Here is a 15550-nt window from a genome sequence, read left to right on the forward strand (position 1 = left end):
TCTATTGTGATTCTACATTGTTTGCATTACTTTTCTAACTGTTACTTACCTGTTTTTGGTTTGTGTACATATAATTTGTGTATATTACTTACCCCCTAAGGGAGTGTATCCTCTGAGATACTTTTGGCATATTGTCACTAAAATAAAGTACCTTTATTTTTAGTAACTCTAAGTATTGTGTTTTCTTATGATATAGTGCTATATGATATAAGTGGTATGGTAGGAGCTTTGCATGTCTCCTAGTTCAGCCTAAGCTGCTTTGCCATAGCTATCTCTATCAGCCTAAGCTGCTAGAAACACCTCTATTCTACTAATAAGGGATAACTGGACCTGGCACAAGGTGTAAGTACTACAAGGTACCCACTATGAGCCAGGCCAGCCTCCTACATTTACTAGTAAATCAAATATGCTAATCACGGATAAACCAATCACCAATACATTTTAGGTAGAGAGCATATGCACTTTAGCACGGGTTAGCAGTTATAAAGTACACACTGTCCTAAAGCCAACAAAAACAGGTCAGAAAAAATAGGAGGAAGAAGGCAAAAAAAGTTTGCAATAACCCTGCAAAAAAGACCATGTCCAACACTCCACCTTTCTATCTTTCTCCGTTTACCACCATCATTAAGGTCAGTGTGGTGTGGCACACCACCCTCACTCTAGCAGATTATGTAAATATAACCTGATCTGTTTGTAGGATCAAGTCCTTGCATCACAAGAGAGCTACTTGTCTCAACCCTCTGATTCAGACTCTATTTCCTCACTTTGTACTATGCACTACACAACAGAACAGAGCAGGAAAAACACTCTGTTGTTTCATTCCATTCTGGCCATGTGTGGCCCTGTTTCAGTTCCCTCCACTCCACCCTGTCCTCCCTTCCTGAACAGGGAGGCAGCTAGAAGAGGCCTCCTTCAACTTGCAGGATCCTGCCGTCTTCCTCTTTTCTGTGCTTTAAATAAAGCAGTTGAATTGTGGATCTCTTGGGTAACTTCTTATCATGCTTGAACCTTCCTCAAGAGGGCAAATGCTGGAGCTGCCTATCGAAAGTAATGCCTTGGAAAAAAGCATTAGTAAATCCAATAGCTCAGCCTTTTAGATCAGAAATATATTGCCATATTCTTTTTTGACAGGCCATAGAGTTGTATTGTTAACTGTCTTTTCCTCCCATATAATCCTGCATCACCACCATTCGTGTGTCAGTATCATACAAAGACCTCCAGAAACCAGGGACTTTCAAGCTGTGGGTGCATGATTCCACATGGGCTGCAAAAATAGTTCAAATTATATAAGGCAATGACCATCTGGAAGACTGTTACTTAAGCGTGTTGCTCTTTGTCAGTGGTATATGTGCCGAAAAGGAAGACAGCAGGCTTCTGCATATTAATCAGGTTGGTTGCAGGCATGCATCACCCCTGTGACAGCAAGAAGAGTATGTGTGTGAGTGTGCGCATGCACACCTGAAGCCTGACACAACTCTCAGCTGTAAATACTAGGATGTTACAGTACCATGACAATTCAGCTACACAATGAAAGCACCCACCTCATTTTAATGAACCAGCGCACAAGAGGCAGGCACTTCTGCTCATGGTTTATATTGCCTAGATAGCCCCTGCTTCATTGTAAGACAGTTCAGTTGTAAGACGCTACAGTGAAATATATGTATGGAGGCAGTGGCAGCTCTAAGATTATTTCATTGCACATATCTCAATCTCTTTTCTCTTTTATAATGTTTTTGAACAGATCCTTTTGCACCATACACAGTGCTCTGAATATCATATTTTTTAGGTCGAGCGTTAGCGTTCAAAGTGTTGTATACTTTTAGTATACTTATACTGTGAAGAAAAGCTATTTAATTTGTTAGTTGCAGTGTCCTTCAAAAATCCTTGCTTGCTAGTGGTCAGGTCTGCCTCTTTGCCCTACCTTTTTTCACTTTGGGAGCAGCTCAAAGTACTGTGTAATTATGCTATGTCCTGTTTATGTCTTCTGTAAGGGACTTTTTTTTAGCATTTGCCTTTTTCACTTCAACACTGTGGGTGCTTGTTCAGTCCCTCCTCCCCACCAGCTCCCTCTGCAAACTTAATAAAAATAGAGGGGGGCTTTTCCAGGGCCAGCTTGCTCTCCCCTCACTGTTTTTATGTTGTGTAAACATGATTCAGTTTCTTGTGCATATTTATAAAAGGTTACGGTAAAACATGGCCCATGTGTTTATGCGAGTTAAGCTGTGAAGATTATTTTTTCATCACTGTGAGTGATGATCGGTAAAACACAATCCATGTGTTCATGCGAGTTAAGCTGTAAAGCTTATTGTTTTCATCACTGTGAGCACTGATTGTAGCTCTCCGTTCAGTAGACAAATATACAATTTTTTTTTATTGTAAGACTTACGGCCAGCTTGCTTATAAAGGTCACAGTAAAACACGAGACGTGTTTATGTGAGTTGTGCAAGTTTGATTTTCCTCAAAATGGCTTGTTTATTATAGGCTTGGATGTTTTCTGATACTGTTTCTAGTTAGTTCACGGGAGGGCTGCAGCCACAGTATGGTGGCGAAACCATAAGAAATAGACAACAGACTGCAGCAGACGTGTCCATCCTTTATTTCCATCGCCGCCATCTCCCCTTCGGTTGCTGCGTGTGATCGGTGAGCCGGTTCACAGAGGCCTTCCTCTTTCACCTCCGAGACCCGGGCAGCGCCGTGACCGGTGCCCCTCACGGGGTGAGTGTGGCCGCTTTCTTTGTAGGGTGAGGGAGGGAGCTGTATCTGTGGCTCTTGTACTGTGGATGGTCCGCACTGAGGCCCATAGCGCCTCCCACTGGGCTGTGGGTTAGTTCCCTGAATGCGAGAGCCGGTTCTATATCTGTCCGTATAGACCCCCCAGGTGTACCGAAGGCATCTCCGCCTATGACAACAAGTATGTTCATTTTCAGAGAAAGGCCTCGATGAAAAGGGCCCACAGCCCTCTACTGACCCGGTAGTGTTTGATAAGGTTGGGAGCTGGAGTGACCTCGAAAAGCTTGACTTGGATATTTCCATGGGGCAGTTTGTGTATTATGTATATTTTTACTGTTTTGGAGGAACAGCGAGGCGGTGGATGTAAACTGTGCTATAGGAGGCCACCCCCATCATCTGTTACCTTAGTTTTCATAGTTAGGTCTTTGTATAGCAGTTTTTCCAGCAGACACCAAAACACGTATGGAAATGTTTAAACCAATAAGAAATCTGCCTACTTATTATTTTGAGGCCCTGCAGTTAAACCTGACCCCCACTCACTTAATCCATTTTTAATAGGACTGAGTTTAGGGCGCGGCACACAACTGCTGCCCAAGAACACTGAAGTATGTAGAAACTGACGCACGTCATGTTGTCCTTCGGTAAATATAGAGTGGCAGGTCGTGACAGCCTTTTACTTCAAGACTGTCGCCAACGTCACCCCTGCAAATCGCTTGGTGTGTTTTGATTGATGTTCTGTAAATCCAACATAATCCAAAAGGCCCTTTATCTGAACTATGACACTCCTCATTTCCTCTCTGGAGATACTCTGTTTATATAAATTCACTGGTGTCCTCTCATAGTCTTATCAAGAATAGCAGAATGGGTTGTCGTTCCCTGTAGAGTTGTGTTCCACCACGGCCTCTGATGGTCTCCAAAGGAGACCTCTGTTACTTCACTTTAAGCTTAAAGGGATGTCAGATACCAGTTTGAAACGAGCAAAAAAAGTAGAGAAGATAACTGATACAACAAGACACTCCTTTGCCCAAAAGAGAAACAATGAGCCCGCGTGTTCTTGAGGTTTCGGCTATTCGAGATTGTGTTTGGTCGTTGAGTTGTGGTTCATACTCTGCCTTCATGTAACAGGAATCTGCCTTTGTGTACCTGTGCCCCCTGATTTTACAATGTGGTTGACCTTTCTGTGTTAGTAATTCCAAGGACCTTCGCAAAGGATCCACATTCTCTCTCCTTACATCTGGGGTTGTCTATCTACAACGTGGGTTATACCACTTCCGTTCCTGCCTCACCCCTAAACCAGGCCTTTTACTGTGCTTTCTAAAGGTTGGTAGATAAGCAAAAGGGGATGGTAAACTGATTTATTTTTTATCTCGCGGAAAAGACAGAATTGGAACTTTCCACATTCCACAAGATCAGTGGTTCTTAACCTTTTCACTTCTGTGGACCCCTGCCTAATTATTACTCAAACCCTGGTACCTCCACTGAATCATTATTGGAATACATAGACCACCATTAGTCTCTACTAGAAGCTGGGGGCCCCAGCCTAAGCATTTTAATGATCTGAACCACAAAACAGTACACAAAAAATACAGAAACGAACCTTTATCAAACAAATACACCAATGATTAAGCATTTTATTTAATTTGCTAACAAATATAAAATAAAATCAAAATTTTAATGGGAAGGATGGGGTTTTTCTAAGTTGAAATGAGGCCACTCTTCCTCCATACTGTATTGTGTTTGAGACACTTGCACTGCTCCAACAATTCAACTTAATTTTTAGCCTCAATTTCAAATCCCTTTACATTTACAGAATGTTTTAATAGTTTTCAGTCACTATTTTGTTTACATACACTTTATTAATCTGTTAGTATTTTTTTTTGTACTTTTGTAGAACGTATTTCAAGGTATCCATAAGACATTTTTCACACTAGTCTACAACTGTCCTTATCAAAAATATGAGCATCAGGGCTAATGGTATTCTATTGCTTCCGATACAACCCAAAGCAGTTGTCGAGTGGCAGTCCCCAGCATTACCTACTAATCATTACACTTAAACAAGTGAGACATTTTGCACTATTTCAGTTCATCTGTAGGAATAGTTTGGAAGTGCGATTTTTTAAAAATATAATTTAAATAACTTTTTAATATATTGTATTACTAAAGACACATGCTGTGCTTCAAAAAACAACTTGAAAATGCCACTGTGTGGTGTGTTCCCATAAACAAGTGCCGGTGCTGAGCTCCACAAAATATGGGCACAAATTCAGCATTCCTCAATTGCTTCATGTTCATTATTAGGCATGTTTTACATCACATTGCAGGTAACTCTGAAGACCTTTGGCCTGTTAGATGTTGGAGTTAACAATCAGGGAAATGTTTTTCGTTGATGTTAGTGAAGAACTTATCAAAAGGGTTTTTACGATGTGTTTTTTTTTATCCTGATTAGACACCACCCATGTTTTTTTTAAATTTGATTTAAAGTTGCAGGTGGGGGCCCAGAGTAGTTGGTGAAAAACAAAAAGCCTTTTCATCGATTTCTTGTGCCCTTTTTAAGGACACCATCAAGAACTTAGAAGGACCACTTCTTTATTTATTTTTTAGTGCAACGTTAAGACACTTTACATGTAGGGCTTACTGGGGGCTCTGCCCCTTCTACGAATTGGTTTCAAATTACGTTGTATGTGGGCACTGCCGAAAAATATTTCTGTACACTTCCCAGATATGAATTTCTCTTGATAAACAAGTCATGTTAAGTAGTAGACCAGCATCTATTTGTCTGGCCAAAGTCCAGCAAATATCTTGCAACTTCCTGGATTTCAAATGCATTTAGACCTAAAGCTTGGTGACTATTGGTAAAGGATTTTAAAGTTTGAACTGCTGTTTTGAGGTCACAATATCGCCACATTATTAACATGCAGTCTTTAATTAATGATCTGTTTCAACAAATTTAACGTTTACCTATAACTCGCTGTGATTGATGCTGTACTTCTGTACGTGGCATACAATGATAATTCTATATTGGGGAACAAGTTACATTGAGTCTGGATTTAATTTAATTAAGGATGCCACAGAAAACAAACTATAAAACTATATATTACAGGCGATTTTCTTGAAATTGTGTGGTTTTATTTGGTGATATAACTTGAGCTTTTAGCTGATGTAGTTTTTAGGGGCGAGTGCAAAGTGCTCCGCCCCTCTTCTAATCTCTCTTTAGGGGGATTTTAACCACTCCCATTTTAGGTCAGTCACTTTCATTGGTTCGTGGGCTTGCCTTTTAAAATCCGCTTATTTTCATTCGTGAAAGGCATGCACACGTCATGCCTTTTCCGGTGTTTAGCCCTCCTCGAGAACACCGGTAAACTACTGGAATCATGCAAGGCTCTATGTTTTCCGTATGGTTTCTGGACTACTTTTCCACTTTATTTCGCAGCGCGATCACGCTGTTTTTACACAGCGCAGTAGCACTCGTTTTTTTTTCTTTTCCTCATTTAATGTGGCAAGAAAAGTCTGGTTATGTGTTTACAATGCTAATAGCTCTAACTCGACTTAATGCGAGATCCGTTGCATTGCAAATGCTTGTTCTTACATGTCACTACGTTATTATCTGATTGTGTTTTTGCATTTTTTTGCACTAATATGCTTTAAGAAGCTTTTTTTCAGCTTTTATTTTTGGTTATCTATAACCTGACGATCCATCGTAGCTTCTTGTTAGGAGGGGATGTTTGGGGTGCTACGCCCCCTAGTAAATGTATTTTATGATACATAGTTGAGTACAGGTGCTTTCAGTCGGGTATGGTGCAGTTTTTGTCAGATTTTACTAGGAAATGTTACACATACAGACACAACCCACACACACCCTCTCCCTCTCGTTCTGTTTGGAAAAACTTCAAAAATTTTGGCTATTTCACAAATAACGTGTTTCTTTCACTTAGCAACCCTCCGAATGAGCATTCCTCTCCAATTACGCTGCCTTCTAAGCTCGTCTTGTGCGCCCTGCTTGTTGTGTAATTCATTTTAACAGGATGTGCTAGCGGAATTGTTGGGAAATCTGAAGCCCCCCCACCACCACCAATCTGGTCGCATAAGGCATACTGTATTGACTTGAGAGGAATCAAGGATCCTGCGAGAAAATTAAGTTTCAAACTGATGTGAAATAGGAATAGATATTATACGAAAATAAATCAGAAGCAATTAAGTAAAACGTCACATTGCCGTGTACACCTTAACATGCTAAAGCAAGTAAATCATCAATGCAGTCATTTTGCTACTTGCCTGATGAGAATGTCTTATGCAGATTTTCCAACATAAAGGGCAAAAAATAACCTTCGACGTATGCATCAGACTTTGGATTGAAGTACATTTGAAAATAGCTCTCAGTATCAAAATCCTTTTGGTACAAATCTTTTAAGTCGAATTCAGGTTCCATTGTGTTAGCTTGAAAATCTGGAACAAAATGCTGTAATTTCATCTCAGACAACGCCTTTTATAGTGTTGCGAAATGGATCCTTGATGCTCTGCTAATTTTGCAATACAGTCATGGTGAAAGCTAAAATTACCTTATGTAACCTCTCAGTTTACAGTGTTCCTACTTCTCAAATAAAAAGGCATCTGGCTTCATGCTCCGTCATTAAATGCTTCTTATAAACTGTGTGGGTGCGGGATGGGGGCCTCTTCATGGCACCAGGATTACATTCACCAAGGGAGTGCAATGAAATATACTTGTTTTAAAATGATTTTAAATAATTTTATTCCGCTCAAATTACACCTGCTCCTCACTCATTGAAAGAATCGCTTCCTTTGGCCCTGGGCTATAATGCTTCAAGTACTTTCAACCCACTGATGGCAAAATGTTCCAAGCTAAACACAGAGAAACAGAAAAAACAGCTAAATCTTAGGGCAGAATGCACCCATTATAGGTCCTAGACCAGTGGTTCCTAGCCTGTGGTCCAGGGACCCATAGGGGTCTGTGAAGCCTTCTCAGGGTGTAGGAGGCTGGCCTGGTTTGTAATGGGTACCCTAGGTACTTACACATTATACCAGGTCCATTTAGCCCTTTTTAGTGGAATGTAGTCAGTGTTCTAGCAGCTTAGGCTGCCTAGAGGATGCTCTAGCAGAGCAGCTTAGGCTGGACTAGGAGACATGCAAAGCTCCTGCAATACCACTATAGTCACCTAGTACTCATACACAATAAAATACAATGCTCAGTGTTACCAAAAATAAAGGTACTTTATTTTAGTGACACAAGGCCAAACATATCTTAGAGGCAAAAGTCCTTCTGGAGGTGCGTATTATACACGGTATATACACTAGAGACCAAAATCAGGTAAGTAAGTAGTCGTATAATAGTGCAAACTGTAGAACATACAGTAGAAAGCAATAGGTGTAGGGGCAACACAAACCATATACTAAGAAAGTGGAAAGCGAATCATGAATTCCCCTCTAGGCAAGAGCATTGTGTAGAGGAGCGCTAGGAGTGTAATAAAACACCAAAGGTAAGTAAAATACCCACCCCAGAGCCCAGGAAAGTAGGAGTAAAGTACTGCAAGTTTCCTCAGGACACACTACAAGTTGTGTTAAGAGTTATTGCAGGAACCAAGCAAGACTGCAAGCAACAAATGGTGGATTCCTGGACCTGAAGACGTGTGAAGAGAGGAGACCAAGTCCAGAAGTCGCAGAAGATTCCAGGAAGGACAGGAGCCCCTGCCAACCTAGAAGATGATGCAAAAGAGGATTCTCCGGTTAGAAGAAGTCTGCAGAAGAGCACCACAGAAGATGGCTATGGGTTCCTGCTTGCTGCAGGTTTGTCAAACAAAAGAAGGTCCCACACTGCCGGAGAACAACTCAGTGAGTTGTGCATCACAGGATGGAATTCTGCAGACCTGGGCCACACTGTGCACAAAGGATTCTTGCAAAAAGTGCACAAAGGCCCCAGGAGTTAGAGATGACATGCTGCACAGGGGTACTGTCGCAAACCGGAAAGGTAAGCTCTTACCTCCGCCAAATTGTGACAGCTGGACCTTAAAACAGTCTGGGTCGAAGTGGATCACCCCCTGCGTTCCAGGGAGTAAGCTCGTCGCCAGGAGAGGAGTCCCAGAGAACTGGTCGTCGTCTTAGAAGATGCCTGCTGGAGCAGGGAAGTGACTCTGTCACTCCACGGGAGATTCCTTTGGTTCTTCTGGTGGAGGGGGAAGGCAGAGAGTCCTCAGAGCATTCACACCTTCAAAACTGTTGGAGTTGCTGGCTGGAGCTGAATTTGCAGGGTCACAGTAGCCTTTCTGGATACTTTATTGCAGTTTCAGCAGTTCCTGGAGCAGTCTGCGGTTGATCCGACTGTCAGCAGCTAAAGCAGAGGTTGCAGAGGATTCCTGGAGGAAACGTGCAAGCTGAATCTGAAGAGGAACCCACAGGAGAGACCCTAAATAGTCCTGAGAGGGAGATTGGCTACCTAACCAGGTATGCACCTATCAGGTGGGGTGTTTGACGTCACCCGCTCGCACTGGGCACTCAGAGATCTCCAGAGTGTCCCCACATCTTGGAAAACAAGATAGCTGAAGTCTGGAACACACTGGAGGAACTCTGGGCACCACCCCTAGAGTGGTGATGGACAGGGGAGTGGTCATTCCCATTTCCTTTGTCCAGTTTCGTGCCAGCCAAGTGGAACCGGTGTAGACTGGTTTATGCAAGGAGGGCACCATCTGTGCCCTTCAAAGCATTCCCAGAGGCTGGGGGAGGCTACCCCTCCCCAGCCTGTCACACCTATTTCAAGGGGAGAGGGTGTAACATCCTGCTCTCAGAGGAAATGCTTTGTTCTGCCTTCCTGGGACTGGGCACCCCAGTCCCCAAGAGAGCAGAACCCTGTCTGTGAGTTGGCAGCAGCTGTAGCTGCAGTGCAAGCCTCAGAGAGCTGGTTTGGCAGTACTGTAGGTCCACAGTGGAGCCCCCAGAAGGCATGGAATAAGCTCCCCAATGCCAGATTTGGAATGGGGGGACAATTCCATGATCTTAGACATGTTACATGGCCTTATTTGGAGTTACCATTGTGAAGCTACATATAGGTTTTGACCTATATGTAGTGCACACGTGTAATGGCTTCCCGCACTCACAAAGTCCTGGGAAATGGCCCTGAACTATGTGGGGACACCTTTGCTAGTGCAAGGGTGCCCTCACACTTAGGCCCGTATTTATACTTTTTGACGCTAAACTGCGCTAACGCAGTTTAGCGTAAACATTTTTTGCGCCGGCTAACGCCATTCTGAAGCGCCATGCGGGCGCCGTATTTATTGAATGGCGTTAGCCGGCGCAAGCAGACCGGCGCTGCCTGGTGTGCGTGGAAAAAAACCACGTACACCAGGCAGCGCCGGCGTAGGGAAAAATGTCGTTAGGGCGTCTTAAAAATGGTGCAAGTCAGGTTGACGCTAAAATATCATCTTAACCCGATTTGCGCCATTTTAAACGAGGCCCAGACGCCATTTACATGACTCCTGTCTTAGTAAAGACAGGAGTCATGCCCCCTTGCCCAATGGCCATGCCCAGGGGACTTCTGTCCCCTGGGCATGGTCATTGGGCATTGTGGCATGTAGGGGGGCACAAATCAGGCCCCCCCTATGCCAAAAAAAAAAAAAAAAAAAATTATACTTACCTGAACTTACCTGAATGTCCCTGGGGTGGGTCCCTCCATCCTTGGGTGTCCTCCTGGGGTGGGCAAGGGTGGCAGGGGGGGTCCCTGGGGGCATGGGAGGGCAGCTGTGGGCTCATTTTGAGCCCACAGGTCCCTTAACGCCTGCCCTGACCCAGGCGTTAAAAAGTGGCGCAAATGCGGGGTTTTCTGCCCCGCCAACTCCCGGGAGTGATTTTTGCCCGGGAGTATAAATACGACGCATTTGCGGCGCAGTCATTTTTTTGGACGGGAACGCCTACCTTGCATCTCATTAACGCAAGGAAGGCGTTCACGCAAAAAAATGACGCTCTTTACTCATACTTTGGCGCTAGACGCGTCTAGCACCAAAGTATAAATATGGCGTTAGTTTTGCGCCGAATTTGCGTCAAAAAACGACGCTAATTCGGCGCAAACGGAGTATAAATATGCCCCTAAGTAACTTTGCACCTAACCTTCATCAAGTGAAGGTTAGACATATAGGTGACTTATAAGTTACTTAAGTGCAGTGAAAACACATTTTTTATCTTTTCTCTTTTCTTTCAATATGTCTTCTGTAGACGCTACCCCTAGAGTTGTCAAGACTATCTATGAGAATCTAAACTTTAAAAGTTTGAGGAGTCTCTGCACTGAAAGAAGTTTAGGGATTGGGAAGAAGCCCAATAAGGAGTTCCTCTTAAATCCTCTCCTCCAAGATGACCGGGGACTCTGCACTGGTCCAGATCAGACAGGGGAAGAGGTAGAGGATGACTCCAACCAGGAAGGCTCAGAGGAGCAGAATGACAATCCTGGGGAGGGTACTTCCACAGACCCATCTGTCAACAAGCTCCCTAGTATAACTGGTAGTGGGAAGGGTTCACACACACGTAAGGCTTCCTTCACCCCTAGAGGCCAGGTCACTAGAGTGGCCCCTGTTAGAGATAGATCTGCCTCTGCACAATCTCATGTTACCTCTGTTTTAGAGGCTTCACATAATTCTAACTCTGAGGACCAGTCCCTAGATAGGGAACTCAGAAAACTGAGGTTGGAGGAGGCTAGACTGAGGCTAATGCAGCAACCGTTGGCCTTAGACAGGGAATCCCTGGCTGTGGAGAGAGAGAGAGGCAGGGTTTGGGGTTAGTATCCCATGGTGGCAGCAGCAGTTTTAGAAATACAAATGTTAGGGAACCTTCATTTGATTCTAGGAATCTGCACAAAGTTGTCCCTCCTTACAAGGATGGCGATGACATCAAAAGGGGGTTTGCTGCACGTGAGAATGCCTGTAAAGTTCAGAGGGTCCCTCATGTACAGTGGGCTGCTATCCTTTGCTTATCCTTCTCTGGCAAGGGTAGAGACTAACTTCTTATTGTCAGAAAGGATGATGTAGATAATTACCAAATTCTTAAAAATGCACTCTTGAATGGTATGGGCTTAACCACTGAACAGTATAGACTTAAGTTCAGAAAGACCAGAAAGGAGTCATCACAGGACTGGACAGACTTTGTAGACTGTTCTGTGAACGCCTTAGATGGTTGGTTACATGGCAGTAAGGTGACTGATTATGAAAAACTATATCACTTGATTCTGAGAGAGCATATCTTGACTTGTGACTTGTTGAATCACTATCTTGTGGACTCAGATATGACCTCTCCCCAAGAATTGGGAAAGAGGGCAGACAAATGGGTCAGAACAAGGGGGTGACAAGGATGACAAGAAGAAGGACGATAAGTCACATGACAAGGTTGGGGACAAAGATAAAAAAAAATAATCAGAGTCTTCATCAGGCCCACAAAATCCTCCGGGGGTGATGGGTCCAAATGCTCTCCTCACAAAGATAAGAAACTCTGGTGTTATTTGTGTAGAGTCAAAGGCCTTTGGGCAACTGACAGTCATTGTCCAAAGAAAAACATCAAACCTCCCACCACCACAACCCCAGCTGCAACCACTAGTGCCCCTATCAATAGCAGTGGTGGTGGGAGGAGCACGACTAATAGCCAGTCAAAGGGTGTAGCTGGGCTAGTTAGGGAGATCACCAAGGCTGTTTTAGTCTCTGATGGTGGCATTGACCTAGCCACTTTAGTTGCTTGTCCCCTTACTATGGATAAGTACAAGCAGCTACCCCTGATTAATGGCCTACAGGGGCACAGGTGCCAGTGTCACCATAGTGATGGACAAACTGGTTGCCCCTGAGCAGTACCTACTTGGTCACCAGTACCAAGTAACAGATGCCCATAGCAACACTGTGAGCCACACCATGGCTGTTGTGAATCTCAACTGTGGTGGGTTACCGGTCCAAAGAAAGTTGTGGTAGCAACTGATTTACCTGTAGTATGTCTGCTAGGCAATGATTTGGAGACTTCAGCTTGGGCTGAAGTGAAGTTGGTGGACCATACAGAAATGCTGGGCATTCCTGGGCATATCTTTGCTGTTACCAGGGCTCAACAATGGACCAAGTGCTCCCAAAAACTAGGGATAGGAAGGGCAAACCCTTGTCCACTATCCCTCCCTCCACAGGTGATTCCCCTTTTGAGGAAGAGGCATTCTCTCCCTGTACAGAACATACACCAGAGGAGCTGGAAGCTGATACAGCTGAGCTTTTGGGTGCAGGGGGCCCTGACAGGGAAGAGCTGAGTATGGCACAGCAAACCTGTCCCACACTAGAGGGCCTCAGACAGCAAGCTGTCAAGCAGCAAAATGGTGATGTCACTGACACACACAGAGTTTACTGGGAGAATAATCTCATTTATACTGAAGCAAGGGACCCCAAACCTTGTGCTACCAGGAGACTGGTCATCCCCCTTCAGTACAGGGAATACCTCCTAACTCTGGCTCATGACATCCCTTTAGCTGGGCATTTAGGCCATAGCAAAACATGGGTCAAACTTGTTTCACATTTTCACTGGCTCCATATGTCAGAAGACACAAAGGAGTTTTCTCGCTCCTGTGTCACCTGCCAAGCCAGTGGAAAGACTGGTGGCACCCCAAAGGCACCTTTAATGCCACTACCAGTGGTTGTGGTGCCCTTTGAAAGGGTAGGGGTTTATATTGTTGGCCCCCTTGACCCTCCAACAGCTTCTGGCAATAGGTTTATCCTTGTGGTGGTGGACCATGCCACAAGAAACCCAGAAGCTATTCCCTTAAGGGCCACTACAGCTCCTGCAGTGGCAAAAGCCCTCCTAGGAATCTTTTCCAGGGTAGGCTTCCCTAAGGAAGTGGTGTAAGACAGAGGTAGTAACTTCATGTCTGCATACCTAAAAGCAATGCGGAAGGAGTGTGGTGTTACCTACAAGTTCACCACCCTTTATCATCCACAAACTAATGGACTGGTTGAGAGATTTAATAAAACTCTCAAAGGTATGATTATGGGACTCTCTGAAAAACTCAGAAGGAGATGGGATGTCCTATTACCATGCCTCATTTTCGCCTACAGGGAGGCACCCCAAAAAGGAGTGGGTTACAGCCCCTTTGAACTCCTGTTTGGTCACCCTGTTAGGGGTCCCCTTGCTCTTGTTAAGGAGGGTTGGGAACAACCTTTAAAAGCTCCGAAACAAGACATTGAGGACTATGTACTTGGCCCAAGAAGTAGAATGGTTGTGTACATCAAAAAGGCCAGCAAAAACCTTCAGGCAAGCCATGAGCTCCAAAAGCACCACCCAGGACAGAAGGTCTGGGTATTGGAGCCTATGGCCCCAAGAGCACTCCAGGACAAATGGAGTGGACCCCATCTCACTAAAGAAAAAAAAGTGAGGTCACATACTTTGGTAGACCTGTGCACTGCCAGAAGTCCCCTTAGAGTACTTCAAGTCAATCACCTAAAGCCTTACTATGACAGGGCTGACTTAACCCTGCTCATGGCTACAGATGAGGGACAGGAAGAAGAGAATGACCCTCTCCCTGATCTCTTCTCCACCACTTAAACTGATGGTTTAGTGGAGGGAGTGGTTCTGGCAGACTGCCTAACTGCTGAGCAGAAGGAAGACTGCAAAAATCTCCTTGATCAGTTTTCTGAACTCTTCTCACTCACACCTGGTACAACAACTTGGTGTAAACATACAATTGGCACTGGAGACAGTTTACCTGTCCAAAGAAGAATTTACAGGCAACCTGACCATGTCAGAGATTGCATAAAAGCTGAAGTTCAGAAAATGTTAGACCTTGGAGTTATTGAGCCTTCTGATAGCACCTTGGCTAGCCCAGGTGTGGTTCTAAAAATTCTGGACCCATGTAATTTACTTTGCCACAGCAGTACGATTTTAGTATCAAAAGACCGATAATGACTAGTACACTAAGCATGAGCATTTTCGCTCAATTCCAGCAGCGTTTTCACCTCGAAATCGCCTTTTTCGTCCTGCACTCGTGGCTCCCATTTTATACACGGCAGCCATTTTAAAAGTTGCCCTCACATAGGCTTATAATACAGTCAGATTTGATTCCAAGGACACGTACACCTTGATTGACTTTTCTCTGACCTGGGCAAGCTGGAACCATTGCCTCAGGCCAAACCTGTTTGGTCAGTCCCTCTCCCAGTGGCCGAATCAGATAGCATCAAGGCATACCATGCCATAAAACCCTTATTATCGCTCACACACCCTGCCTAATCTTGCTCACACCTGCACCTGCTCTTTTCTTCTTCTTACTTTACGAGGGGGAGGTGCCCGTTTTTATTGGGGGTCCACACTTATCTGATGTAAAATACTAGGTCTTGCCGGATAATTTATTATGGGTTGGATGACATGAAATATGAGGTTTCATCATGACACTGTTTTTTCCTTTGTAGTGAAAACATGTGAATGACCAACCAAAATGTCAAGAATGTTTGCCTGAAGCTTAAAAAACTGTATATAAGGAAACCTGACTTTGCATTGAAACACAGTCTCCTGAGAACATACAAACCGTGCTGTTGTACTTCTAGGACGCTTGTTACTTGGCTGCAGCCAATAAATTAGATCTTTGACTTCACCTAGAAGACTCTGAGTATCTGTGGTCTGAATCAGGAAAGTACCCGAGGTCTTTGGGTGTACCCTGGCACCGCTGGGTTACCGGATCAGTACCGGTTCTGAAAAACCCAGTACCTCACAGGGGTGCCCGTACCCAAACCACATAGCAAAGAAGGAAAGAGAGAAATGTGGTTTTGTGTGGACTATAGGGGTCTCAATACAATAACCAAAACAGATGCTCAACCTACAC

The 15550-nt window shown here is 44.2% G+C and overlaps 1 protein-coding gene across 2 annotated transcripts in view; it reads right to left on the reverse strand.

Annotated features, from left to right (window-relative positions):
- The window catches only part of LOC138284995 (indolethylamine N-methyltransferase-like), a 108363-nt gene extending 101194 nt beyond the window's left edge, over positions 1-7169 (reverse strand). For both annotated transcript variants that reach the window (XM_069224394.1, XM_069224395.1), the window contains exon 1: positions 7003-7169. In XM_069224394.1, the coding sequence (XP_069080495.1) occupies positions 7003-7156 (154 nt within the window). In that variant the 5' untranslated portion in view covers positions 7157-7169. The remainder of the gene's footprint in view (positions 1-7002) is intronic.
- Between the last annotated feature and the right edge of the window lie 8381 nt (positions 7170-15550).

This window comes from Pleurodeles waltl, chromosome 3_1 (assembly GCF_031143425.1).
Source record: "Pleurodeles waltl isolate 20211129_DDA chromosome 3_1, aPleWal1.hap1.20221129, whole genome shotgun sequence".
NCBI classification, from domain to species: Eukaryota; Metazoa; Chordata; class Amphibia; order Caudata; family Salamandridae; genus Pleurodeles; species Pleurodeles waltl.